The sequence below is a fragment of the Python bivittatus genome, unplaced genomic scaffold (assembly GCF_059951505.1).
Source record: "Python bivittatus isolate LINGU-HERP-01145 unplaced genomic scaffold, Pbiv_v1 ctg000840_np1212, whole genome shotgun sequence".
In the NCBI taxonomy this organism is placed as follows: domain Eukaryota; kingdom Metazoa; phylum Chordata; class Lepidosauria; order Squamata; family Pythonidae; genus Python; species Python bivittatus.
In genome coordinates, this window is record NW_028277113.1 from 36,850,039 (window position 1) to 36,877,733 (window position 27,695).

Below are 27,695 nucleotides of genomic sequence, written 5' to 3' on the forward strand. Positions count from 1 at the left end.
CACCAATCCAGAAGTAAAGTGATGATGATTCAAGGATATAACATTTTAAAAAAATAAACAGACATATAGAGTTATATATTAAGGTGAATCTTCTGCAAAAGTATATAGTTTAAAGTAAGTTGAAAGAAATAAGATGAAAGAATGCAAAACAGTGATTCTAATATCTGTTCTTTACTCAAGAATCTTATTTACAACAAGTAGTATTTCATTATCAGATAAAATAGGTGCTTCATAAATGTAATTGGCTTGTAGAATCCTAAGTATTAATTCTTAATATTAATGGCAACCGAATTTAAAACAGTAAGTTAACCTTAGGGGAATAAGCAAATGAGGTCAAAATAAGACTAAATTGTTTTAAATTCCATATGATACAGTTAACCAACCTTGTAGAAATACCAAAGAAAATTACTGTTAAAGATGGTGATTACATATTTTGAGCAATCATTGAGTATTATCAATAGCAGATCTTGGCTATTTTCTTAATTAAATATATTATTTCATTTTCTAGAGTGCTGTTCTAGAGAGTTTTCAGGCTGTTCAAATACTACGTAGATTCCTATTTTACGGCCAATTGAATTATTTACGTTTGTTAGTGACAAAACTTGCCAATTTTGTTGTTGGTACCAAGGTACTTGAGCAGCACTCAGTAGTGTCATTATCATAATAATTTCTGAAATTAAAACCTGCCTAAAACTCTGTGGAAAGCTAACAACCAGTTCATTAACCATTCCTGTTAGTTTGTTTTCAATAATGCAAAAATGATTAGAAGTTTAATTTGTTAATCACCTGTGTTTTGACTGGCAGTAGTATATGATTCTCTGCAGAAGTCTAAACTAGCCCTTGCAGAAAATAAAACATGCTAATGCTTTATCAGGCCTAATAATATTTTTTTTAAAAAAAATTATCACACCTGGGTAAAACATTGACGGTTATTCAATTAATTTCTCCTTAACTCAATTTAATTTTAGAGGCAATGATGAATACATCTAGGAGAATAGTCTATCATCAATAAGATTTAGTACTTCACTCACCAATCATGTGGTTTGCAACATGAACCTGGATATCCCACTCATTGTAGAAAACCATCTGGCACTTGATGCACTGATAGGTCTTCTTCTAGAGAAAACAAGGGTGAAGGTCTTAATTAAGCAACTTGTACATTCTCAATCTCAGAACACTTATGTGGAAAAAAAAAACATAATGCTCATCCATCTTAATATATTAATACAGAATCATTTATTACTTATGTTATCATTTATCATATATTTACCAAATGGTAAAAAGAAAAACTTAGGTTTCTTCACCTGTTCAAAAGTTCAGAAAAACAAGGGACAGGTAATATGCTCATCATCATTTGACACTTTTTCAAAATGACCAGCTTGTCAAGCAATTATAAGTATACAACAGCAAGCTACTAATAGCATTCATTGTACAGTGGGGCAAAAAAGTATTTAGTCAGCCACCAATTGTGCAAGTTCTCCCACTTAAAAAGTTGAGAGAGGCCTGTAATTTTCATCATAGGTATACCTCAACTATGAGAGACAAAATGGGAAAAAAAATCCAGAAAATCACATTGTCTGATTTTTAAAGAATTTATTTGCAAATCATGGTGGAAAATAAGTATTTGGTCACCTACAAACAAGCAAGATGTCTGGCTCTCACAGACCTGTAACTACTTCTTTAAGAGGCTCCTCTGTCCTCCACTTGTTACCTGTAGTAATGGCACCTGTTTGACCTTGTTATCAGTATAAAAGATACCTGTCCACAACCTCAAACCTGTCCACAACCTCAAACAGTCACACTCCAAACTCCACTATGGCCAAGACCAAAGAGCTGTCGAAGGACACCAGAAACAAAATTGTAGACCTGCACCAGGCTGGGAAGACTGAATCTGCAATAGGCAAGCAGCTTGGTGTGAAGAAATCAACTGTGGGAGCAATAATTAGAAAATGGAAGACATACAAGACCACTGATAATCTCCCTCGATCTGGGGCTCCACGCAAGATCTCACCCTGTGGGGTCAAAATGATCACAAGAATGGTGAGCAAAAATCCCAGAACCACATGGGGGGACCTAGTGAATGACCTGCAGAGAGCTGGGACCAAAGTAACAAAGGCTACCACCAGTAACACACTACACTGCCAGGGACTCAAATCCTGCAGTGCCAGATGTGTCCCCCTGCTTAAGTCAGTACATGTCCGGGCCCATCTGAAGTTTGCTAGAGAGCATTTGGATGATCCAGAAGAGGATTGGGAGAATGTCATATGGTCAGATGAAACCAAAGTAGAACGTTTTGGTCTAAACTCAACTCGTCGTGTTTGGAGGAGAGAGAATGCTGAGTTGCATCCAAAGAACACCATACCTACTGTGAAGCATGGGGGTGGAAACATCATGCTTTGGGGCTGTTTTTCTGCAAAGGGACCAGGACGACTGATCCGTGTAAAGGAAAGAATGAATGGGGCCATGTATCGTGAGATTTGGAGTGAACACCTCCTTCCATCAGCAAGGGCATTGAAGATGAAACGTGGCTGGGTCTTTCAGCATGACAATGATCCCAAACACACCGCCCGGGCAACAAAGGAGTGGCTTCGTAAGAAGCATTTCAAGGTCCTGGAGTGGCCTAGCCAATCTCCAGATCTCAACCCCATGGAAAACCTTTGGAGGGAGTTGAAAGTCCGTGTTGCCCAGTGACAGCCCCAAAACATCACTGCTCTAGAGGAGATCTGCATGGAGGAATGGGCCAAAATACCAGCAACAGTGTGTGAAAACCTTGTGAAGACTTACAGAAAACGTTTGACCTCTGTCATTGCCAACAGAGGATATATAACAAAGTATTGAGATGAACTTTTGATATTGACCAAATACTTATTTTCCACCATGATTTGCAAATAAATTCTTTAAAAATCAGACAATGTGATTTTCTGGATTTTCCCCCCCATTTTGTCTCTCATAGTTGAGGTACACCTATGATGAAAATTACAGGCCTCTCTCATCTTTTTAAGTGGGAGAACTTGCACAATTGGTGGCTGACTAAATACTTTTTTGCCCCACTGTAGCTTTTAGGCAGTTATCTGCTGCACCCGTCCTATGGAAAATCATTCCCCTTGAGATCAAGTTGGCCCCGGTCTTGACGGGCTTCCAGAAGGGCCTGAAGACTTGGCTTTGCCATCTGGCCTGGAGATCATCGAGTGGTGTATAGCCCATAAAATGGTTGCACTGTTCGTGAATTACAGTGCTTTCCCAGTTATGCACTGTGTGGTTTTAATTGTTTTTAATTGTTTTAACGTTTTGAATTGTTTGTATGGTTATTTTATTCTGTCTTTTTTGGTATTATGTTTTCATTGTAAGCCACCCAGAGTCATGGATGGCTATATAAATTGAATGAATGAATCAATAAATACATTTTGGATCTTAGAGCACAGAAAGAACCACAAGTTGTGCCACTTAGCAATAAATCTACTTGTAACATTCTGTATTTGGGAACTTAGAGGAATTGTATCTTAATACAATGCATGTTCCACAGTACAGAAAATGTTTAAGGTAATCATAGTTACTACTAGCCTTATATGATTGTTGACCAAAGATTTACTGGTAGAATGCATTGTTTGTTTATTAGTACATGTCATATCTGAAATCACATCTGATGGTTAGAAAAACCTCATCTGCCTATGTTGAATCCTTGTGTGTGTGTCGTTTTAGTGATCTCTTGTTGATAGTCATGTAAAAAGTCTTTTTATATCCAATCTGATCAATACTTCATCTACTTTGTTTATAGTAGATGGACAATAGTCCTTTCCCAGCTCCACTAGTGATTGTATGGATCTTTCATGTGAAACATGTTCTCTGCCACTTACCTAAGCCTTAATTACATCATTAGTCTGCCCAAGTAGCACCAAGTCATTTGGAAAACTTCTACTGTATTTTTAATAGACACGAAAATTTTTGAAATCTTCAAAAGAGTAATTTAAAATAGTAGATTAACAGCTAGGTTTAAATGCTAGACTATATAGCAAAATCTTCCCTTCTCCTTTCAACAGAGTATAAAATAGTTGTATTGTGGAAACATATCCAAGAATTCTTTTTTTTTTTGGAATTTTTATTGTTGTTGTTACTATTGCTGCCCTAACATATTTCTAGCCAAGCAATAGCTCATATTAAATTGATACTAACTTAAGTAAAAATATAAAACTAGCACAATAGTATGTACAATTAGAGCTAAGACAACAGAAAAATGACCAATATTGGACATTATGGATTTATAGCGGTTTCCAATCACCTTCATATTGAATGAAATACATTCTGAAAACAAAATTAACAGGTAATTTTTATAAGGCTGATTATTTAATATGTTCTGCTATTTTACTTGAATTGGATTTTGTATATAATGGGATCAAAATCTCTCGGTCTTAAATGTATCTAAATTTACCTAAAGTCAGAACAATATAATTGATTCTTTAAAAGAATTGTTGATCTTGATTAGTACATAATTCTTGACATATCAACTATTTCTGAGTGTTCCTTCATTTCTTCCTTTTACAAGTATAATTTCAACTGAAGTATCTCAAATCACATCTGGCTCCACTCTTTGGATTTTCTTGTGGATGTAACAGGGTAAACTAAGAAAGGAATGGTTCTATGTGGTCCTTTTCTTGTGGCATTGCCAGCTGGGACTTAGATATACAAGAATAGTTTCCGGAAAGTTTCAGGCTGTCATTGCTATTACTTTTTTAAAAAAGTTAATCCTTTGCTGCTAAAAATAATAAATTACAGAAATCAGGATTTTGCATTTGTTTCAGCAGCATATTTATAAAAAAAATCTAAGTTGATTGACACAAGACTAGTTGAATGTACTGGTGACTTAAAAGCTGATATTTAAGAACTTTTTGGAATCTAAGCAGTACTAGTGTTTGATTTAGTAGTACTGGCAAAATAAACTTTTATTTTGTGATTTTTTTTAAAAAAGTCCTCTTTTGTTAGATAATTCTGAAGAGTCTAATAAGTGATCAGGTATTTTTCTTTTTTTAGTCAAATGTGTTTTCACCTTTATCATTAAGCTTTGAGTAAAGAGGAAAAAATCCTTGAGTGTTGTGTCATTGTATTCGTATGTCATTATTTTTCTTGACAGTTGTTGACATGCTCTATGTTTTACTGTTCTAATGAGAGAAAAGGCCAGGGATTAAGTTTACATTTTTTTGCTTTCGGTAAAGTCACATATCAGGAATAATGCTAGGGCTAAGCTAATAAACCATATATATGCTGGTTTAATACTGGTCATCTGGGAGCAAGAAATATTTTCTAACTAGTTCTAAGGGGAAATGATGTGTTAAAAAGGGAGACTCTTACACTGTGTTTGTTGGTCTGCATGTGAGCATCAAAAGCATCTTTTAAGATGCCTAGTATAATAGAGCTCTTAGAAAGTTGTTGCTTAAAGTCTCTTTTAGATACAACTTTGATAGAAGGCTCCTGCATTTTTCTACCTAAAAATCAATATTTAGGTCCATCTTATTACATTTAAAGAGTAAATAACAGGCCCATTTGGTGGTAAAATTAAATTAAAGTTAGATTTGCAATGCATGCATTGTTATTTATTCAAAAGCACCAATTCATTTAAAGTTAGTTATAACAAACTGCCTGTGAAAGCAGTGGCATTTAAAGTAGTTATGACTAACTTGTTCTAGTGGTTTGAATGAGACTATTTATTTATCTAATAAAGATTTTTTTCCCCTGCTGTTCTAGGGCTTTAGAGCTTCTTATAAAAATGTAACATCATAATAGCATATTAAACAATACATTCAGTAAAAGTACAGCAGAAGCAAGAATCACAAGTAAAACACCATCTTTATTTCAAACATTGAGTACTTGGCAGGGCAAAAATCTTTTAGAAAATAAGTGCCCTTATCAATTGGCAAACAGAAATTCATCTGCCCTTCAAGGGATCAGTGTTCCATAGCACTGGTGCAGCCACTGAAAAAGCCCTATCATTAGTCATTATAATCTAGCATGTTACCAACCAATCTATTAGAAAGGAGACTTTCCCTAGGATTTTAAAAAGAGAGAAAGGTGATAAATAGTGTCGGGGAAAATTGTGCAACAGGAAAGCATTTTCTCTTCAGTCCAAGCTGATCTTGATATAACAGTTCTCACAATTCAACATAGATACTCTGTGTACATACAATAAAAGTGGCAGAGCATGGTTTCTTTATCATTATCATGTCACAGTACTTGATTTAATATGGACCCTAATATGTATTTGGCAGATTCATCTGGGATCTTCCTGTCTTGTTGTTCTAGCAGTAATGAAGGTTCATGCTGCCTCATCAACCTTAATTCTCTGGAAGATTATGAAACTCTTTGCTTCCATCAGCAAGGAGACATACTGAACTGTGTCAATCAGCCAATTGGATCATTGACATATTTCCTTATTCCAAGAGTCACTCAAGCCATATATGATGGTAAGAAGTCTCAAATGGGAGGATGTTTATTGTTTAGAAACTTAAAGGAGAGCTGTTTTTTCAAGAAGCCTTTGGAGGAAAAAAAAAGACACTTGTGGGAGAAGGCATTTAATGCTTAAAAATCCAAAACAAACAAAACCACAATCAGATTCTTCAGGGAAAAACTTGTTGGCCCCAAATTCCAAAGCTGACAAAGTGAAGCAACTCTCAACCTATTGAGTATGGTATTAACTTGCCAAATTCTGTAGATAGTTATGTAGGTAGGCAGAATGAGCACTGAAATGCAGGATGCAACTGAAAGCTAATTACCTCTGAATTGCAGGCATGTTGTATTTATCACATGTAGGAGTAGTACATCTGATGTTGGTTGTGGGATTTAACTGTTTGAGCGGCCCAGAGTCATGTATTGAGATGGGTGGCTATATAAATTTGATAAAGATTTGCTTTCAATGTTGTTTGCTTTGTTGTTTGTTTACAGCATTTCTGTAAAGGGTAAAATATCTCTGTGCTTACATCCAAAGGGAACAAAGCCCTATAGCTGTGCCCCTGAAGCTTTTTATTATTTAAGGATGTGGGGAATATAGAACAGCATGCTATCTTTGTTTAGGCTTGAACAAATATCACCAATTATTCCATCTAAATCCTTCATTCAGAACTTATCTTGGAAGCATTTAATGTATTTTATGTATTAACAGAAGAAAAAACTTTATTACATGAACCTTATAACTACTGTCTCTTTTTTCAGAGTTAACAGCAAGTTTCTGAACAACTATGAAGGCTCAAATAAAAGTCAAAATCTAGTCCATTACATTGGCTCCTGCAGAGTTCATGGCTCGAGCCTAAAAATTCTTCTAATATTCTACCAATTTTCCGCATGTTTTCTTCTGTAAGAGAGATTTCTTGCTTCTTTGCATCTTGTGTGTGTGTCAGTACACTGCATGTTCCTCCTACTAAGTGGAATGCAGGCAACAGTATAATGATACACAACACAGGCTCTAGTTTAGAGATGTTAGTATTGAATAGCATGAGTGTGTTTAAATAAAACTGGGCTTGATTTGTGCTTGTGATATACTTGCAAAACTCTCCTTACTGTTGCAGGGAATGCTGCAAGTGGCGCAGGTCTGATGGCTATGGCTAAGGCTGGTGAGCTAGTCTACACCTTCTTTATCTTACTCTGATCAAAGTACAGTAATCAGCACCAATATTTATGGGCTCAGCTGGTGATGAGTATGGGATATGAAAGATTGTAAACTGAAATATAAAATGGGTAGCTGGTAAAGAGTAAGAATTAGCAAATTAAATTAAAAAAAAGAAAAGATATCGTGTATCAGTGAAACTAAGAGAAATGGAAGTATATAATAAATCCGAATAAGATAGTTGGATCTTGTGGACTGGAGTTGAATGAATGCAAGGTAAAGAAGCTGTAGGTTTAATTACAAAGAAAGGGCTAACATGTATGCCAGGAAATATGGATTGGTGGCATCTAGGCTAGTGTGGGTACATATGAAAGAGGAATGGTCAGTGATAGTTCTATGTTACCCTCCAGTGAATGGTGATAACAGAAAGAAGTTATGGGAAACAGTGTGTCATATTCTGAATAAATGTAATCCAGGAGAAAAATATTCTGCTAGGGGACATGAATGGATGGGTAGAAGGCAGATGAAAAACCAATATGGTCAGCCACAAAAGAATGTCTGGAAAGTGGACACAAAAAGAGAGGAGATAGAAACTGCTTACAATACAATGAAAAGAATTAAGTCATAGAATACTACAGAAGTATGCAAGTGAGTAGAGTTACATTACCCAGAAGTATGAAAAAGAAGCCTGGTAGAATGATGAAATGGCTGTGCATGAAAGTAAACTTTCAACTAAGGGAATGACTGCTGCAAAAATGTGGGTCAAAGATATTATATGTGTATATAGAGCAAAAGATGGCTGCAAAAATGTAATTAGAAAGCAAGGAACACTTAACATTAAAAGAAGCAGAGAAAACACAGGCGGATTTTGATGGAAACAACAAATTGTTTTGGAAATGGGGAAAGAGGGCTAAACAAAATTAAATGTGATGAAATTACTTGGGATGAAACTGAGGAAGGGAATGCTGGAAGGAATGTTTTAGAGATCAGTATGGGGAAAGATAAGGATAGAAGGGTGAATTGAAACAAATGTTGTAATTATTAGTGTTGAAGAAAAAATGAGAAATAAGTTGTTCATGCTGTGAGAAAGTTGAAAATGGTAAGGTTGCAGGTGAAGATGATATAACTGAAGAGACCTTAAATTATAGATGCAGTTTACTTATGGAATAGCTGTACAAACTGTTTAACATATGTGTGAAGACCTCATCTATGCCTGTGGACTGGAAGAACGCTACTTCAGTTCTATACAAAATGCAAGACAGCAAGCATGAAAGCAAAAATGATAGTGGGAGGAACTTGTGAAGTGTGCAAGGTGTCAAAATTCTATTTGAAAAGATATCAGAAGTGACTATGAGCAAAATTTGGAACAGTTTTGTGGCTTTATGTTGCGCAGAGGTCTGTAGACTAGATTTTTGCTCTTCAGCAAGTCATTTAGAAATGTATGAATGAATGAGAATGTTTATTGTATATTGTTAATTTAGACTAAATACACAGTAACACCAATAGGCTTTGAATTATGGAATATTTTGCACAAATACAGAATTGAAAGTTGATTGCTGAATACAATAAAAGTGGTGCATGATAGAAGTAAAGGACATGTGAGATCAGAGGTGTCAGGGAGTTATGTCAAAATGTGCAAGATGGTGGATACAGCATTGCAATCAAAGCCCTACTCCTTTTCGGTGTTCACAGAGATATAATAGTGACAGGACTTCGATCTCAATACCTTCCCCATCTTCTTACTGATTTTGACCTCCTGTGGATGTCCCTGTGTGGAAATAAGTAAAATTCTTAGCAAGTGGATTATAACTGAGCAGGTTAAGAGAAGGATGTGTGATGTCCTCTTGGTTGTTTAATATATGTATTGATAAATATATAAAAAACCATTCTGTTGACATCAAAGGAAATTTCATTGGCTGTGTCAATGTATGTCTACTTGTTCCTACATGTAATGCCATGTTGTTAGCTGAAAACCTCAAAAATTACAGTAAATATAAAATAAAATGTATGATGAAATGAGGATTGTGGAACTGAAAATTAATGTATCAAAGACAAAAGTGTTGTGTTTGACATGGAAAATGGAATGACAAATGCAAGTTATGTATAAAATGTGAAAAAAATAGGGCAAATTAATGAATTTGGTATCTGTTTAATTCAATGAAATGATGAGGTGATGGAAAAAGGAATGTGTGATAGACACTACTGGCAAAGAACAGAAGAACTAGTGTACAGATATCTGTTGGAATACTTCTTTTCCTAGATCCTCCACCTATGCTATGGTAGCTGTCTTCCTCAACAACCCAACTCAACCATAGGCAAGAGGTATAGAAGTTGGTGCGAATGAGTGAATGTTTGATTTTTTTTCTAAATCTTGAATTCAGGATTGCTTTATTGTTGATGATGCACATTGAGATGTGACTACCTTCTACCTAAGATTAGGCTGCCTTTTTGAGACTGGCAGCAGCCCCTCTATTTTGGTGAGCCTCAAGTCATTAATCCAACGGTATGTGAAAGCAAGGGCCATCTCCTTGGAGATAAATTTCTGTGTAACATTTATTATGTCAAAAGAAACATAAAAGTTGAATGCAGTGGAAATAGGGCACTGATGGAAAGTGTTTTGTGGTAAAACAAGAAGAGATTGGGTCAAGAACCAAGGGACAATTAATGTTCTTTCTCTATTTCCATAACATTACAACTACTGAGACAATACACCAGTCCAGGTGCCACAAGCTATAGCAGTGACACTGTCTCTTTTGTCCCCTAATTTCTACCTGGGTAAATATGCATGTAAGTCTTGAAACTAGAATCTGTAGCTTTGGAACTGAAGAAGTGCTTGAGCCAACTGTTCCCCATTTATGAAGTAACTATACTTTATTTTCTGAAATACATGTACATGCTGTGCCTGACATTCCTCTGAAAACAATGTGTTTCTTTAGTACCCAACTCCACACATGAAGGCCCCTATATGTGTGAAAACAGAGGGCACAGGGTGACCCTAAATAGATAGCATGGGAAGTATAGTGTGGAAAGGAGAAGAAGCTATTAAGGTGAGAGCTCTCTACTATTAAAGGTAAATAGTAGAAGAGATTGGGTGAAGGGACAATGAATAAATGTGGACTGAATGCAAAAGCGTACCATTGATAGGAAGGAAATATGCTGAGGTGGTTTGAACATAAACAGGATTTAACTGCACAACTATTATTCCAAGGAAGAGTGAATGGGCTGAGAGTAATGGAAAAACCAAAAAATACACAGCTGGATGAGGTGGGTGACATCTTGAAAAAGAGAGAAGTGAGAAATTTAAGCAACAAAGAACAATGTATGAAGTAGGGTGTGGCCATGGTGGAAACAAAGATAGTATGGAGAAAGAGACTGGAGAGGCATGGTGAATAGTATTTGTTTAAAGCAGTTATAGTTATCTTTCCTTTTCTTTTTCTTATCTCCTGCCTTTACTTTTTTTGGCTTATTTTTCTCACTCTGCATAACGTTGCTTAAGTTGAAAGAGAATATGATAGGTAGATACAGTATGTATGGAAAGAGATATCCGATCTCTAATCTAGAGACTACACTGCATGCCAACATATTTTCCCTACCTTTATTCAACTAGAAGGTGCATGCAGTATACTGACATATGCTCAGGATGCTAAAGATATAAAGGTGTATAAGAATCCCAAACTCACCCAGGCGAATGTTGATGAAATGTTTTTCCAGAGGGGAATGTTCCTTCACCTCTGGAAAAAATAAAAAGCTATTTCTAATGTTATAATTTTCATTATGAGACTTATTTGGGCTTTTCATAAGAATCGTACAGTTTGTGTGTGTGTGTGTGTGTGTATGCGTGTTTTGTTGGAATTGTTCACTGGGGTTGCTAATTTGATGACTAAAATATGCCAGAAAATAAATAATCAAATAATCCCATTCAGAGCCAAGTGCACACATTCTTCACAATTGTGTATGCTTTTCATGTACTCTCTGAAGAGCATTTGTGTACCATCTTAATCCACTGGCCACCACTAGATCATTTCAACTCAAGATACGCATCAGTTTAGAGTACAAGAGAGAAAATAAAATCAGCCTGAGCAAACTATCTACCTCTTTTGTTAAAAATTAATTAATTACTTCGGCTTCTTTTCTTCATTTTTTAAATCAGTTCATCAATCTAATTTTTTGGGAAAAAAAATCTGATCTCAAAAGGTTGTTCATTTTTGCCCTGAATGAATTCTCAGTATAAGATTATTTTACTTTCGAAAATTGATGCTTATGCTTTAACTACTTATATTGCACATTAATCTTTTCTGTTTCCAAAGGTTTTAAAATTCCAGATAAATCATGTATGTCACTTCCTTGTCAATGCTTGTGGATATACATCAAAATCTTCAAACAACATTTCTAGGCATGATCTCACTTTAAAGACACTGAGCTATTTATATTTTATAAGATCTTAAAGTGTCTAGGTGTTCCTCTATTAGATGGGTGATTAGTTTTTGTAGCAGTTTCTCCCACTGTTTAAATCAAGCTGACAAACATATAATTTTCTGGATAATCGTTCTGTTCACCTCAATGTCTGAGTTAACATTAGGTATCCTTAGTCTAGCAATATCTCTTCAAAGCAGCAAATATATCTAGGCGAGAGTTTCCTTCCAATATGTCAATCTGAGTTATATATAGAAGTAAAACAGTGTAAAGCACAATTGAGCACACTGACCACTCTCACAAAACGACTGCATTGGATCATGGCCAATCATAAAACATCGAAATTGGGAAGACTGCTGTTTGCTGTACGTCCTTAGGCTCCCAGGATTTCCTCTATCACCTCAGCTTCAGCTTTCTTTCCTGGGTTAGTATACAAACATCCAAACAAAGCATTGGGCTGCAGTCACCCATCATTTTATCTTCTAATCATGCTTCTCAGATCTAAGTGAGGAGTTGTAGAAATACTGATTGCACTTCAGGCTAATACTTTGCTTTGCAGCATGCTACCTCCCCAAGGTTTTTAAACAAAAAGATGAATAAATATAAATAAAATAAAATGGAGCAGGGAGCCTGGTGAGTGACAAGAAGGTGCTCGCAGCCACCCTGGGGCCCCAGGGAATAAACCATATGGGATAAACTCAATCAGCTTGGCTGGTATCTCTGTTCAATCCTTTTAGCATCAGTTTACAAGAATGTCTCACAAGGAAATTGCTGGTTCTGTGGTTGTTGAAATACCCATAAGCAGACATTTGTAGAAATGAGTCATTTTTCAATTATTGCTTCAGCTGTCACTGCCTTGTATCACTCTATTTAGTCATCTGATCATTACCAATACATTAACAAAGAGAGCTATTTGTCCAATGAAGAAAAGAACTATTTTCCCAGTGCAGGAAAACTGCATAAAGTGCCTGCACCTTTCCATGATTTTTCAGTGAAAATGAAGCAAGGTTATTTGGTCCTGCCATCACTTTGAAGCAAAGACAATTGGGGATCTGACTGCCTGGAGTCACTCTATGACCAAGCCAGGAAGCCTTGTCCTCATTCTCGGTTAACTGTCTTTGCCTTCATCTGAATATCTGAAATATTCAGCTGAATCCTGGTCATGACCTCCTACTCCCACCCCAAAGGTTTATATCTCTCTATTCTGAGTGACATTCAGAGCATCTTAAGATTAAGAAAGCCAATACATTGATAAAATGTAATGTATTAAATCTTTTTTTTTAAAAAAAGAAAGAAACTGGGAGAGTAATATGCATCATTAAAACTATTCACAGTTAAATGCTTGCTTAAAACATCAAATGCTCACTGCTTTAAGTTTGATGCTCTCCAGGTAGATTGGAACATGTCTAAATTAATAAATAGAAAGTACTGATCCTTACTGATGGTTTGTTTGGGTTGGGTGTTCCCCATACAGAGCACTACAGTGGAGAAAGCTCTAACCTTGGTATTTTTCAATGTACAGAGGCTAATGGGCAAATTTATAACTGGGATCTTTTGCATTAAGAGCAAGATAACCCCTTCTCGGTTGACACTGTATGCTTACTACATGGAATCCATTCATAATTTATCCTTCCAATAAAAAGTGGGGTTTTTTTAGATATTTTATCTCAATTCCTACTGCAGTTGCTAAACACAAAGTTCATCTGTGAAGCTTCTCTAGTAGACGTCTTCACTGATCTCTTTCCCTTATCTCTAGCTTCAAAATAACTTATAACGCCAGTAAAAATAAACTGTTCACCTGGAAGCAAAATTGCAATTTGATTTTGACTGAGGTAAAAAGTTCTCTCTCTCTCCAGTTATTAAGCTCACTTTTCCACTAATTATACAACCACAAAGCTTTTTGAAAAATCAAACCTGAAGCATTACGCACTCATAGAGACCATGCATGCAAGACAAACATGGATATGCCAGAGCAGTGGCACAATGTTAAGCCTGTCATTGCTAGCCACAAATTTAGGAATGCTGCATAAATTTAGGAATCCTGAATAACTGGCGGATGCTGATCATACAGTAGTGCCAATATCTCTTTTTTGTCATCTGCTGTTGGTCCTAGACTGACCCAAAGCCACGCTGTTGCTTGAGAGGAAATATGATATAAACTATCCCCCACTCTCTGCTCATGTTCAGAAGCCAAGTGAATGATGGGTAGAGCACTACCCTGATACTGGGACTGACTAGCATCCCCAGTTTTGGGGTTAGACACACCCATCTTGACCAAATAGCCCTAAGAGGGATTCTGAAGGAATAGCTGTTCCATATCAATCCAACTAGAATTTTGGAGTATTTGGAAATAGAAATGCTTATTATCTACATTAACTCGGTAGCATTTGCATATGTTAAATAAGCATTCATCATTTAACCACAATATTTTATATTTGGACCTTAATCAACCTATGAAAGACTCAGTGTTTGGTCTTCAAGAATGTAGCCAACCCCGTCCGTCCGTCCATCCCTCCCTCCCATCTTTGTTCTAAAGGCCCAAGCTTTGTTCTAAAAAACCAGTATACTTATTATTTTATTCTCAGAACAGCAACCCTAGATTGATGAGCCTGATGAGCTGACTGAGAGTTATTGGCTCAAATCATTTAGTAAGACCCACGGGTGACTGTGAGTCTTAGTCTCACCATTCTTCATCTAACATTTAATCTCTACACCATACTGGCTCTGTCACTTCCCTGAGAATACCATTAGCACCTAAATCTTAAGGCAAATAATAATTGTTGCTGTTTCTGCTGTTTGCATTTCCAGCAACGCTGGTTCCACTTAGGACTCCATGTCTATTTACTGCAGTAAAGCAAAAGTAGATAAAATAACCCCCTGAAAAGCAATGTATCCTGATGCATGACATCATGTCACACAAGGAAGAAAGAACAAACATTTATACAATATACACACATACACATTCTCAAGAGCTTCAGTCATACACATGCATAAAAATGCAGATTATTTTAAATCTTGTTACAACAGAGAATTTGAGTCTGGATTTACAATTGCCAGATTTGTAATTCAGCAAGCAAATTATAAATTTATTTATTTATTATTAAATTGATATGCCACCCATCCACCCCAAAGAGTGACTCAATTATGATTGGGCCTCCAGTAAATACATTTAACAGACTTAAAGATTTCAGGCATAGCATTTGCAGGAGCAGCAAATGAAAAAATGTGCGTCGTAAAGTCAGGATACAACTCTGCCCCTTTTGTACTTGCATTGCAACATTGTACACAAGTACATATAGAGAGGAGCTTGAATACAATGTCATAACCCATTTTTCATCATTTTGCTGAAATTATGATTTGCTGCAAATGCCTTTGATTTCAAGAGGATAAATTCCAAATGAAAATTAAGAGAAACAAAACAAGAACAGTTTGTCCAAATTATTGGAAACAAGGATCTTTCATTTGTTAAATATATTCCACTAAATACTGGATAGCCATCTGTTAGAAGTAATCTAGGCACAGGTGTTCTGCATTGAGCAGGAGACGGGATTACATGGTCTTAAAAGGTAACCTCAATCTTTATGATTATATCTTGCAGCAATACTCCAGCATACAGCCATGTTTCCTTTTTTTTCCAGGCAATTCTTTTTCTCTTACTCTCACTCTTAAATCATTTGAGTCCAACACACATGACATATATTCTTGTGCCACACACAAATTAGATGTAGTATTAATCAGTAAATTCCCTTGTGCTTGCTGATGGCCATGCTGGTGGGCTGGGGACCATGGGCACTAAGTTCAGAATACCTGGTAGGTACCATGCTAGCTTTCTCTAATCTAAGAAATTGAATCCGCATTTAACTGCAACGCCCAACTCACTTTTAAAGTTTTAAATAATGTATTTTATTTTTATTTTGCCATTTTTCTCTTTAACAAATCCTAGGAAAAACATAATGATCTTACCTGTGGCCCTCAAACCCAACTTAGACCAGGGAATGATCAACTTTCTTGTCCCATCCCACCAGACTTCAAGCTTGTATGATCTACATATTTTTCCTGGAGACCCAGGACTCACCAGAAAGACTGCCATAGTGAATCAGAAAATAACACACAGTGTCATGGGAGAAAACATTGTGTGCAGCTATTGAAAATATTTTGCCTTCCACTAAACAATGCATCACACATAACATTAAGTTGTTCTTTTTTTCTTTTTTTTTGTCAAAGTCATTTGGACTTGGGTGGTATACAAATTGAATAAACAAATAATAAATTAACATTAACAACTGAAAAAACTTAGATTATTCTAAATTTCTATATGAGCTGATTAGAGCCATGCCTTTAATGTAAATAAGAACTTATTTATTTATTAAATTTATCCCTGCCCGTCTCCCCCTAATGGGGGACTCTGGGCGGCTCACAACTCATTAAAACAATAAATAAATATACAATTACATAACACCTAAAATCTGTACAAAACAATTACTAAAGAGTCCAGGAGGCCAATGGTTCAGAGCAGCAAACGCCAGGCCTCTAAGGGGCTAGCCATCCCTACACCTGATGTCTTCCCTCCCCGCCCCAGGCCAGATGGCAGAGCCAGGTCTTCAAATCCCTCCAGAAGGCCAAGAGTGAGGGGGCCAACCTCACCTCCAGGGGCAAGATAGTCCAAAGGGCGGGGGCTACAGCAGAGAAGGCTGTATCAACTAGATGAACTTTTTTGGATATTGCAACATAACTCTGCAGTTTAAAATTGCATGAAAACATACTTTACACTGTAACCTTGAGAGAAAATGTGTTTTAGAATTTTATATTTAAAAATGTTTAAAATCAAAATGTAATTGTTTATGTGAATTATTAAAAGCATTTCAGATTACTAAAAACATGAAATGGGATGGATTTATGGGCATCTGCAAAAGTGGCAAAAACTGAAAATAGATATTCTTAAATATCAGACCCTCACAGATTTATTCCACAAAATCACACTAGAATGTATAACAAACACAAGTGAAGAATTAAAACAAGTATGCATAACAGATCAAACAACTGAAAGGTAAACTTAATATACAATATTCTCATGCCTAAGAATTATTGACATGCTATCTAGCAAGACATGGGTAATTATAAATATAGATAAAAATAGGAATCTTAAATTGGATTGTAACAATAAAGCCCTACTTGTCAACTCATGAAAATAACCCTCTTTCAGATATGCTAAGGGAAGGAAAATAAGGAAGATACTGGCACAGCAGCTAGTCCAAAATAGTCAACTCTTGCTAACCCCTGCAGGAAACTTTTGCTTATCTATGTACCCTCATACAAATTAAAATTATAAATCAAACTAACCAGTGCCCCAGAACATTAGGGAACTTAAAGTGGAACTTAAGCCACACTGTTCACATATGGCAGATCATGGTGGTTGTCTGAAATGTGGTAGGTTAAGACCTACCAGGGCAAGAGACAGAACAATCAGCCTGAATAAAAACATATAATTGGGAAATGAATAACAATAAATAGGGAGTTTAAGCCTTATGGAACCAGTCACAATATTATGCTTGAATAACGTCACAAGTAGAGAAGCTAATGCTCAATCTTTGCAATCTGGAAGTCTGAGAATGGATCCGAGGTATGCAGAGTGGGGGAAGATTAATGCTGCCCCAGACCTTTTGTTTTTAAAATGAAACTCCTGTGCACCAGCGAAGACAAAAAGCAAAGAAGGAGCAGTGAAGATACTGTTGCCTTGTTTTCCCAGTGAACTAATGGCTGAACCAAGATGCAGCAAACCACAGTTATAGATTTGTGTTAAGGCACTTCTCCTTGAATGCAATTTCAACCACGGCTTACAAATTCACTCACTGTGGTTTAGCATATCACAGAACGAGTCCAAAGGAACCTGAGCAAAATGACAAACCGGATTCAAGTACAATAATGTATACAAATGTGCATACATGTCAGGCACAGCAAAGGAAGATGAATCACAAGGGTCCTCCTACTGCCACACCCTGCTTACAATTCAGGAGGATGTAAGTCTTAGGTTGCTGGAGTCTTGGCACCTATTGACTCATTTCTTAAGAGCCAGTCATCTCTTATTGAGGCATTCATGCCTTCCACAATGATCCTACTGCAAAACGATCCCTAGACAATCATGCAGCCATGCGTCTGGTAAACTTATGAGTGACTTATGAGTCTTGTGACTTATGAGTCTGGTAAACCCTTTTTATGCATATTTGGCTATAACAAACACAAGCACACTGTTATGCTGATTTGATATTTTGTCCCTGTGATATTCATTTGCTGTTTTTTACCCAGCTGTTATGTTAACAGACAACACACAATACTATAACAATGAGATTGCATTCAAGAAACCAACCACTTTCCACCCACAATCAGCAACAGCTGTGCTCAATAAAAGTAACAGTTTGCAAGTGGTCACTGGAGAATATGCCTTCAACACTTACGCCTATTGCAAATTTTGCAAAAGCTCTTAGGATTTTGAGGCAGCATATACAGCTCTTTAACATTTTATAAATCTGTATCACCTTAAAAAAGCCCTACCAATGTATTTCTCCATTCCACTTATGAAAATAATAACTTTTTTGCTGATTTTTTTCCCCAGGATCTCCATGTTCTTCATTCTCAGTCTTAATTACACTGAAGATCCAACACTAACATACAGTTCCGTATAGGAATGAAAAGAAAACCAGAACATTTCACTAGAAGCTGTGGTAAATATATGTCAAAGTCCCTCTTTATATAAGCAGGCAAAAATTTCTAGAACATGCTCATGCAATTAGGTAATGAAAAAGAAGCTTCGTATAACTTCAGCTATTCGTTCATGTTGACAAGAAGAAAGATTGCAGGAGCATTCATAAATAACTTTGGAAATTAAATCGGCGTTTTTAAAATAGGCATAATACAATTTATTTAAGCAAAATTGCTACAACATTTAAATCAGCCCAGAATCTGAATTTTCTTTAAAATATGTCAAAAATTTTGAAGCCCCACGTGATCCCTTTCTATAATTACTGCTTCTGTTTCTCCTGATGGTAATCAACCAAACTTCTTGGGATTACCCCCCCTCCAACTGGAAACAAAGAAAACGAATGCACTACTGTTATTTGTTCACCATCTTTGCACTTCTAAAAATCACTTATCATCTATATTAACAACTATACTAGCTGAGTTTCCTCAGGCAAAGCCATTCTCAATCTAAAACTTAATCTATTCCACTTTGCTTCACCTCAGTCCTCTCCAGTTGCATCAAGGCTACAACTCTAAAAATCTGTGCTGCTGGGAATTCTGGGAGTTGTAGTCCCAACTTGCTTTTACTTAAACAAGTTGGGGAAGATAGACTTAAGATTTCTCCTTTCAAATGTTAAAAAAGGCTGTGTTATAGCAATTCCTCCCCCCCCCAAAGTATATCTTTGATTGCTGTCTTTTAAGTTTGCCCTTAGGCTTTTAAGAAACTTTTAAGGTTCTTAGATTGCTGTCAACATTTTTCCACTGTAGGCCACCCATGCATACCTATTTTAATCAGGACTTCCTACAAGTCAGGCATATTGAACATATCATTTCCCCCGTCAGTTCTTCTGTGACCTTTTCAATTTATATTTATATAATTTATATGCGTTCTATTTAAAACATGATAACCAAAGGTGGACAGGAGATTTCAGCTGACCCTTGTTATTCTGTTTGTGTCGCATTTTAAGTGTGCAATAGATCTGGACTTTTAAGAATAACTATGTGGAAGCTATACTATAACAAAAAGTGTTTTTTCTCCATAGGAGAAAATATAAAATCACTATTACTGATTTTTTTTTAGTTTTTTTTAAAATCCCACCTTTATTATTCTTATAAATAACTCAAGGTGGTAAACATACCTAATACTTTTTCCTCCTCTTATTTTCCCCACAACAACAATCCTGTGAGGTGAGTTGGGTTGAGAAATAGTGACTGGCCCAAAGTCCTATCCTAACGTTTTTTATTAGGCTCTTAAAATACCAACTGTCATTTCTAGTTAGGTTCCAGCAACTCCAAAACTATGATGTCCCAAAATGAATTGCTTTGGGGCATCTACTATAGTATGTGTCTAGAGGGAAAAATATGACACTTTACAATATATTGTCTATTGGAAGAGCTATTGAAGAAGAAATAATAATAATAATAATAATAATAATAATAATAATAATAATAATAGTTAACACAGTACAAATCAGCATATCATAAATTATTGCTTCTATGGTTATCAACTTTTGAGATGGAACCAGAGGAAGACATTCCTTTTCTATTGGAGAGAAGCTCATGATATTCAATATAACTTGCTATGGGATAGGTACACTATTTGCTTATTCCAGCAAGCGTTAATACACATTAGAGTAAAGGTGTCAGAAAAATCAAAATGCATGTTCCCTTTGCCCAGTTTATCAGAAACGCAAGAAGGGAAGCTACATGTTTCAAAAATTATCCCAATTCATCAACCTATTTGAAAGCAAGAGCTTTTGTGTTTCTTTCATACAGCTTTTCTGAGATGTTAAAGCTATATTACGGTAAGATGGAACAGAAGATACAAACATTTCCTCCACTCTATTAGGACGGCCAGCATTTTACAGCCTCATGCAGTTGTGTTTTAAAAGCAACTTAACCAGTAGACAGTAGCAAGTGATAAGATTAATTCCCCATGAAAAACTTCATCTATTGCCCTGCAGGTAAAGCTGTAGCTGCTAAATGCACAAGTGTGTAGGTCAAGGAGTCAGCTTCACTGCAGCAGCAATGCCCTTAAATGCTATCTGCAGGATCTCAAATCTTAAGACATTTCAAATGTCCAGATCCAACACTGTTGCTACACCTCATGAGATTTTGGTATTGTTATATAAGATTGGGAAGATTTCAAGTGAGAAAGCCAAAATCTTGTGATTTCTCCCAAGAATTCATCGGGTTTAATACAATATAGAACAAAGATAGTGTAAATACATACACAAATAAATCATTTTAAATTGTTTAAGTATCCTTTTGGCATCTGCACTTTTGTACCTGGTCAGGCAATGTGTGTCCTGCCTGAAAATATAGCCTACTGTGGGCTGGGCCACTGCTGTTCTAAAGAGCTAGCAATGCTACACTCTGCCTTTTCCATCAAGCATTATCTATGGTAAAATTCCTTGCTGGTGATCAAGGACAGACACATTAAAAGGAAATCCATTCCCACTATTCCATAGTATTTATATAACTTAGCACAGTACCTAAATTCTTATTGGTGTGTTAAGGAAATTAGTATAATTAAAAAAGAGATTGTTTGAAGTAGGCTCCTGCCTACATGCTTTAGGAGAGTTGAAAAGTAAAGCTACATGTAAGCCAAATATAGACAATGCATGGTCTATTGTGGCGTTTTTCCTGGCCGTGACTGCATCTTATTTTCCCCTACAGTTACCATCTTTAAGGCTCTCAGCTGGATAGGTATGCATGGGTAGAGGTGGGGGGGGGAGAGATTCATGGAGCAAGACTCAAAATGACTGGGTATAGTCCACAGGCCATATGTTTCCTGCCCCTTGTAAACAAAAGGAAAGTTAAAGCAAGTTAAAGGCTAAATAATGTACATTTAAGTGTGCTTGGGAATGCCCCTTTGGCAATTCTAATTTGTGTTAGTGATTATGATAATAGAAAAAGGCCACAGCATTTATTGCAAATTAATTAATCTGGAATAAGTGTATGATCTTATTACTACCCCACGGGACCCTCAGATTTGTACAATTTTATGTTACAGATTATTCTGCAAGAAATGTTAATCATCCAATGCTTAGCATAATATTCTGTCAAATCCCACCACCACACCCCAAATACATGCACGTACACACACACACAATTACAGACGCAGATTGAGTTACAATAAAAAGACTAATTTACCCTTTAGCAAAAGTAGGTGTTGCACTGTGGCGTTTCTTTTTAATCAAAGTAGAGCAAGACAGGGAAAAATTAATGTCAACAACATAATTTACAAAAATAGCCCTCCTGCTCTGTTGCTCACAAATATTTTCAAAAAACAGCGCTCTGCATGCCAACACTTTGGCTTAGTGTAGTTTACTTTTATGTCATTAACACTCTGTGCCGTAAGCATAACTCAGAGCTAGGGATTCCAGCTCAAAATGAACCTCAGTTAAGATTCCAGCTCTCAGTTGTGCTGGCACAAAGATTATTCTCTTCAGTGATAAAGAAGACAATATCCTAGGGAGACTGGAATTAGTCCTACTCTGTGCCATTCAAGCCAAAACACAAGGCTTATCAAGAAGCAAGTAATTGCTAGCTAGCTAATGGCTAGGGGAGATACAATACACATTTGGGCTAAGTATATCCTGGCAAATAACTAGCAAAAAGGGGGGAAAAAAGGAAGAAAGCAAGAAAGAAAAAAGGTGATCAGATTTGTGACAAATACCAAAGGACTGTGGCTGCTTTAAACAGAGAGAAAGAGAAAGAGAGAGGGAGAATGAATTACCTCTTCCGATTGCGATGGACTGATTCTTGGCATTGGTGATACCTGTGGAGTTTTCAAATGTGTACTATTGCTGTCTGGAACCAGCTCTCTATGGACTGACTGGATGTGGTTCTGAAGTTCACTTTCTGACTCAAATTTTACGTTGCAACTTGAACAGCGAGTCTTCAGCCCTCCTGCTTTGCTTTTGTTGTCAGCGGAACTCAGGTTCTCATTCTGGCCCATGCCTTGTCTATTACTGCTTGAAGGTATGTTGATACCTGGGCTACCACTTTTGCTGAGATTAACGCAAGCAGCACACAGGCCATATGGTAAGCCGTTAATGTCAAGTTTTACCAAATCCTGTTTTGAGCGGAATTCTTTCAGGCAAGAAGCACATTTGTAGAGTTTCTGAAGATGCTGCATTCGCCCTGTAGACTGCACTGCGGAACTGGTGCCGGTCTTTTGCATGTGGAACGTCCCATGGATCTTCAGCTCCAAAGTAGAAGTCACTGTCTGCATGCAAACTACACATCGGAATCCTGTTAAGGAATTTCGCAAGTCAGGGTGCATCTGACAATGCTCCAAGAATTCCTCCTCACTCTGGAGTGGCATTTTGCAAATCCTGCAGTTCCCTGTATCAAGGCTCTTACTGTGTGTGACCTTATGTTCAGTGAGAGTCAGAAGTGAAGGGAATCTTTCACCACATATTGGGCACATATAGTGTTTCACTGGACCCAAATGTGTCTGCATATGTTCACGGAGCCCATTTTCAGAAAAGAATGTCCGTGAGCACACGTTACACTTGTAGTTCCCTTTTATGAGCTCTGCCTTTTTCTTTACTATGGCACTTTCCCCAGGTCGGATGTTGTGATCCCGAAGTTGGTGATTTTGCAGCAGAGACTCCATTGTATAGGCTGCTCCACAAATGTCACATCCATACATAGGTTCAGATGTATCAACATCTTCTTCACTTCCATCATGGCTATTGTGGGATTCCTGGCTGTTTGTCAGCAAGGTCTGTAGCTCTACTTCTTCTTTCTGAACCGGCTCAGATGCTCCATTGGTTCCACAATTGGGAGTTTTTGTTTCAAAAACACAATGCTTCTCCCTCAAGTGTTTTTCCAGCAATATGATAGCATGAAATGCTTTGCTGCAGAACTTGCAGTTGTATTTTTTGCTGTGTGTTGTGATGTGGCACTGGAGCTCCACTTCAGTACCAAAAGACTCACCACAAAAAATACACTTGTGCACTTTGCCTTGGTTCTCCAGATGATTGTGCTTAACATGGAGTTGCAAGTCTGTCTCATTGCGGAAATCCCAGTTACAAGACGTGCACCTGTACACCTTCTTCTCATTGCTATGCTTCACAGCCAGATGAAGCTGAATGGAAACTTTTGAATCAAAGACCTCTTGACACAAAGTACAACGGAAAAACACAAAGGTGTGCATGTCAAGCAAATGTTTCTGCAAATCATCCACCGAAGTAAACTGTTTATCACAACTTTCACAGATGTAGTATGTGGAAGTTATCATGAAATGGATGGTCACATGCTTCAGCAGGGACTCCTGGTTTGGAAACTCCTTGTTGCACTGAGGGCAAGTCAGTTTGGGCAGGACAGTGTCAAGATGTGTTTTTAAATGAGTCTGAAAACCATCCAGGGAAGTGTATTTAGCACCACACTGATTGCAGATGTACTCACCAGCAGGGCGTGGAGGAGCACCACCAACAGCTTGCATCATCTTTAATGACGTCTGCTCTATAGTAACTGGAGATAAAGGGCTCATGGCTCTAGATTTCTTTCCATTATGGATGTAGTTCAGCGCTAATGGAATGTTCTTATGGTTCTCCTTTATATGCTTATTCAGTTTAAGAACACTATTAAATATTGGAGAATTTGTGCAGTAAGAACAGGAATACACTTCCACGACTGGGTCTTTAGGAGTACCTAACACAGGAGAACCAAAACGAGAACTGCTAAGATCACAATGGACTTGTCTAATATGCTCTTCCAAAGAAGAATCAGTAAGAAACCCCATATAACAATGAGGACAAAAGAATGCATTACTGTCTTTAGCAGCTGGATTTCCAAATCCATGAGTACATCGAATATGTTCCTGAAGAGAGTTGAGGTCATTGAAAACTTCTGAGCAAAAGTTACACTGGTAGATCATAGCAGGCATGGTAGAAACTATCAGTGCAGGATCTGGTGCTTCATGTATTTGTTTCAGATGCTCATTTAGGTTGTAAAGTGAAGGTAACACTTCTAAACAATACTGACAAATATGGGCTTGTTCAGGTTTATCTAAATGCATAGTTTTTAAATGTATTTGCAATACTGCAAGGCTTGAAAATAACTGCTTGTTGCAATAAATGCAACTATAAGTAACCTTGGCTTGTTTATTTGAAGGCCCAGTGATGTCTGCCACTTGCTGGGCTGTCCGTTTTCTTCCACGTCCTTTTGTGATTGGGGGAACTGTTTCAACCATAGTTGAACTGTCTACTGAGAGATTTGAATCTGGAGTAGTGCTAGAGACTGAGGTGTAACCAACTGTCACTAAAGAGGGGCTGTTGCTATGGTTGCATGATTCTGGCTGCTGGTGACTATCCATGTGGCTATAGAGCTCTTCGACAGTATGGAAGTTCTCTGAGCAAATGCTGCACATATGTTTCTTTTCCACTCCATTATGAGCCTGCTCCATGTGATTCACTAGTGAACTTTCCTCTACAAAGAGTTCATGGCAGTAAACACACTGAAGAGCAGCTCGGTCTTCATTTGGGGAACACTCTGGGTGGCATTCTGCTATGTGTTTCTGAAGATCTTCTGGAAAGTCAAAACCTTCTTCACATTGACTGCATTTCTGAGTGTCCTTCATTTTCCATTCCTCCATCCGGGAGGCAGACTGAGAACTATCTTTGTTCCTCTCATGAACTTGCATGTGTCCATGAAGTGAACTAGAGGAGAGAAATCCACGTCGGCAAATGGCACACTTATATGGCTTGTTAGAGGTATGAGTCTTCAAATGAATTTTAAGGTGATCACTTCTTGAAAATGCTGCATCACACTCGCTACAGTGGTACTTCTTATCTCCTGTGTGAAGTTTGATATGGCGATCTCGGCTCCGCTTATGTTTGAAGAGGCGGCTGCAATAGGTGCACTTGAAAGGGAGCTTGTCACTGTGACTTTGCTCGTGGTGCTTTAAATAGCTGAGGCGGCTAAAGGACTTGTCACAAAACTGGCATGGGTAGGGCAATCCTGGGCCACCTTCTTCTTCACCAAAGTCACAACCATCTCCATGGCTTGGTGAAGTCTGATCTTTACTAGAGGGTGAAGAAGCTGGCCATGAGCAGGAAGGATCATCTTCAATGTCTACTCCATCTGAAAAAGGAGGGAGAGGGGAGGAAAGGGAAACAAATGTTTAAAGCCCTCTTGTTCAGACAGCATTTAACATTAGTATATGTGCATTTAATCAGAGATTAACTGATATGGATATAATGCTGCACAACATAGATGTGTTACTTTTTCAATCCCATATCCATCTGCTTCTTATACACCACTATTTTAAATCAGATTATAAAGCTAGGAATAATTATGAAGATGGTTGGATCCTGTTTTAGCCTTTTCTTGCCTTTTTTATCATTTGGTTGCTCAAGATACATCATATATAGACAACTTTATTAAAATGCAGATTTTAGAATATTTAAAGTTTCTTTTGTATCCCCTAAGAAATAATTTGCAAATCATGAGAACATCTGAAAAGTTCATTGTAAAAAAGAGATTTATACATGTATTTAAAAATGAAGTTAATCTAGATGTCTTAATTGTAAAAAAGTAATTGAATTTCCTAACTTTTAAAGAAACACATAAGCATTGGTTTTGAAAGCAACATGGTTTGATACAGCATTATGACTGTTGGTGTATAGATACAAGAAATAAGGAGGAAAGCAAGGTCAGCAAGCATATTGGTAAATATTTCTTCAAAGTTGGAAAACAAATATTACTTCATCAAACATTTCATTGAGCATCAAAAATCAAGAGTCGCTATACCTATCATCTTGTAAATGAAATGAACCCACATCAAAATATAGTGGTTTCTATGTAACAGACAGCCCACTCAGGCACAGATACGAGTCTGTACGTTTTTTTATATAAAAGGAGGAAAGGTTTAAAACTTCAAAATTATCAGAAAGAACCAACCACTTTCAGAACCTACGGGATCTTTAAAAAAGCTGAATCATTTGAGAGGGGAAGGAGGAAAAGGAAAATTATCTCCTAACAGCTTACAACATGGAAAGGTAACCTGGTGCTCTCCAGATGTTTTGAATTAGAACTCCTGTAAATTCCAGCTACTATAGCCTATGAGCAAGTATTATGAGAGTAGTAACATCTGGAAGCACCAGGTTATCAATTCTCTCCCCTTCTCCACATTATAGTGGAATAGGACAACTATCCAGACCTTAGCATTTTAATACTATATAGCATTGTGAGAGGTTTCAAGAGACACAAAAAAGAAAACTGAATTTTCTCCTCTTCTCACGTATACATGAAATTTTGCCTTTTTTTGAGCTCCTGTTCCAGGCCCTTCTTAAAAAGCACTTCTGAAACAGGCTGCAGTATTTTTATCATGGGTCTCCATTTGTATTCAGACAATTTGGTAGTAACTAAGAAGCAACAGAATGAATATATGACTAATAATAAATGAGTAGGTATTAGATTTATGGAGTCATCCCGGGTTAAGTGAAAAGAATGAACTGCACAAAAGCTTAATTCTTCAGTGTATTTTGTACTTTTAAAGTTCAAGAGGTTGCCCACCATTTCTTCCTTTCTGCAAAAAACTACACTGGCTGAACTTCCTTAATAAAACAGAGCTGAACATTTAGATGACCATAGACAAAGCAACTTGAAAAAAAACCCTGGAAACAGGAAGAAATGATAAATTATTATGGTAAAAGCTGAAAGATTTATAAGTAACAAAGAAAACACGAACAAGGACACAAACCAGTTCAAACCTCCAACTATTTAGCCATTATACTATGTCATTTATGGGATTCAGACTTTAACCTACAGAATAACTGCCACAGTCACAGGCCTTTCCAGTTGATGTGACCAGATGGAGGTCTAATGTTAAATTTTACACCCCATCAACTGGCAATTTCTGAACAGTTTTGTAGTTTTGTGGCTTGTTTTGCCCAATGTCATCAGCAGGACTATCCTGATAAGGTCCCTATGCTGGCAGAAC

At 37.0% G+C, this 27,695-nt stretch overlaps 1 protein-coding gene across 11 annotated transcripts in view; it reads right to left on the reverse strand.

Moving 5' to 3' along the window:
• ZNF521 (zinc finger protein 521) overlaps nucleotides 1–27,695 on the reverse strand; it is a 343,128-nt gene that overhangs the window by 166,802 nt on the left and 148,631 nt on the right. For 9 of the 11 annotated variants that reach the window (XR_015794089.1, XM_088130975.1, XM_088130974.1 and 6 more), the window contains 2 exons: nucleotides 22,479–25,834; nucleotides 1,032–1,116 (listed from right to left, as the gene is read on the reverse strand). Coding sequence is in view for 10 of the 11 variants with exons in the window: in XM_088130976.1 (XP_087987102.1) it covers nucleotides 1,032–1,116; nucleotides 22,479–25,834 (3,441 nt within the window). In the remaining variant the exon portion in view is untranslated. The remainder of the gene's footprint in view (nucleotides 1–1,031; nucleotides 1,117–22,478; nucleotides 25,835–27,695) is intronic. The other 2 variants (XM_088130971.1, XM_088130973.1) reach the window with 1 other exon arrangement.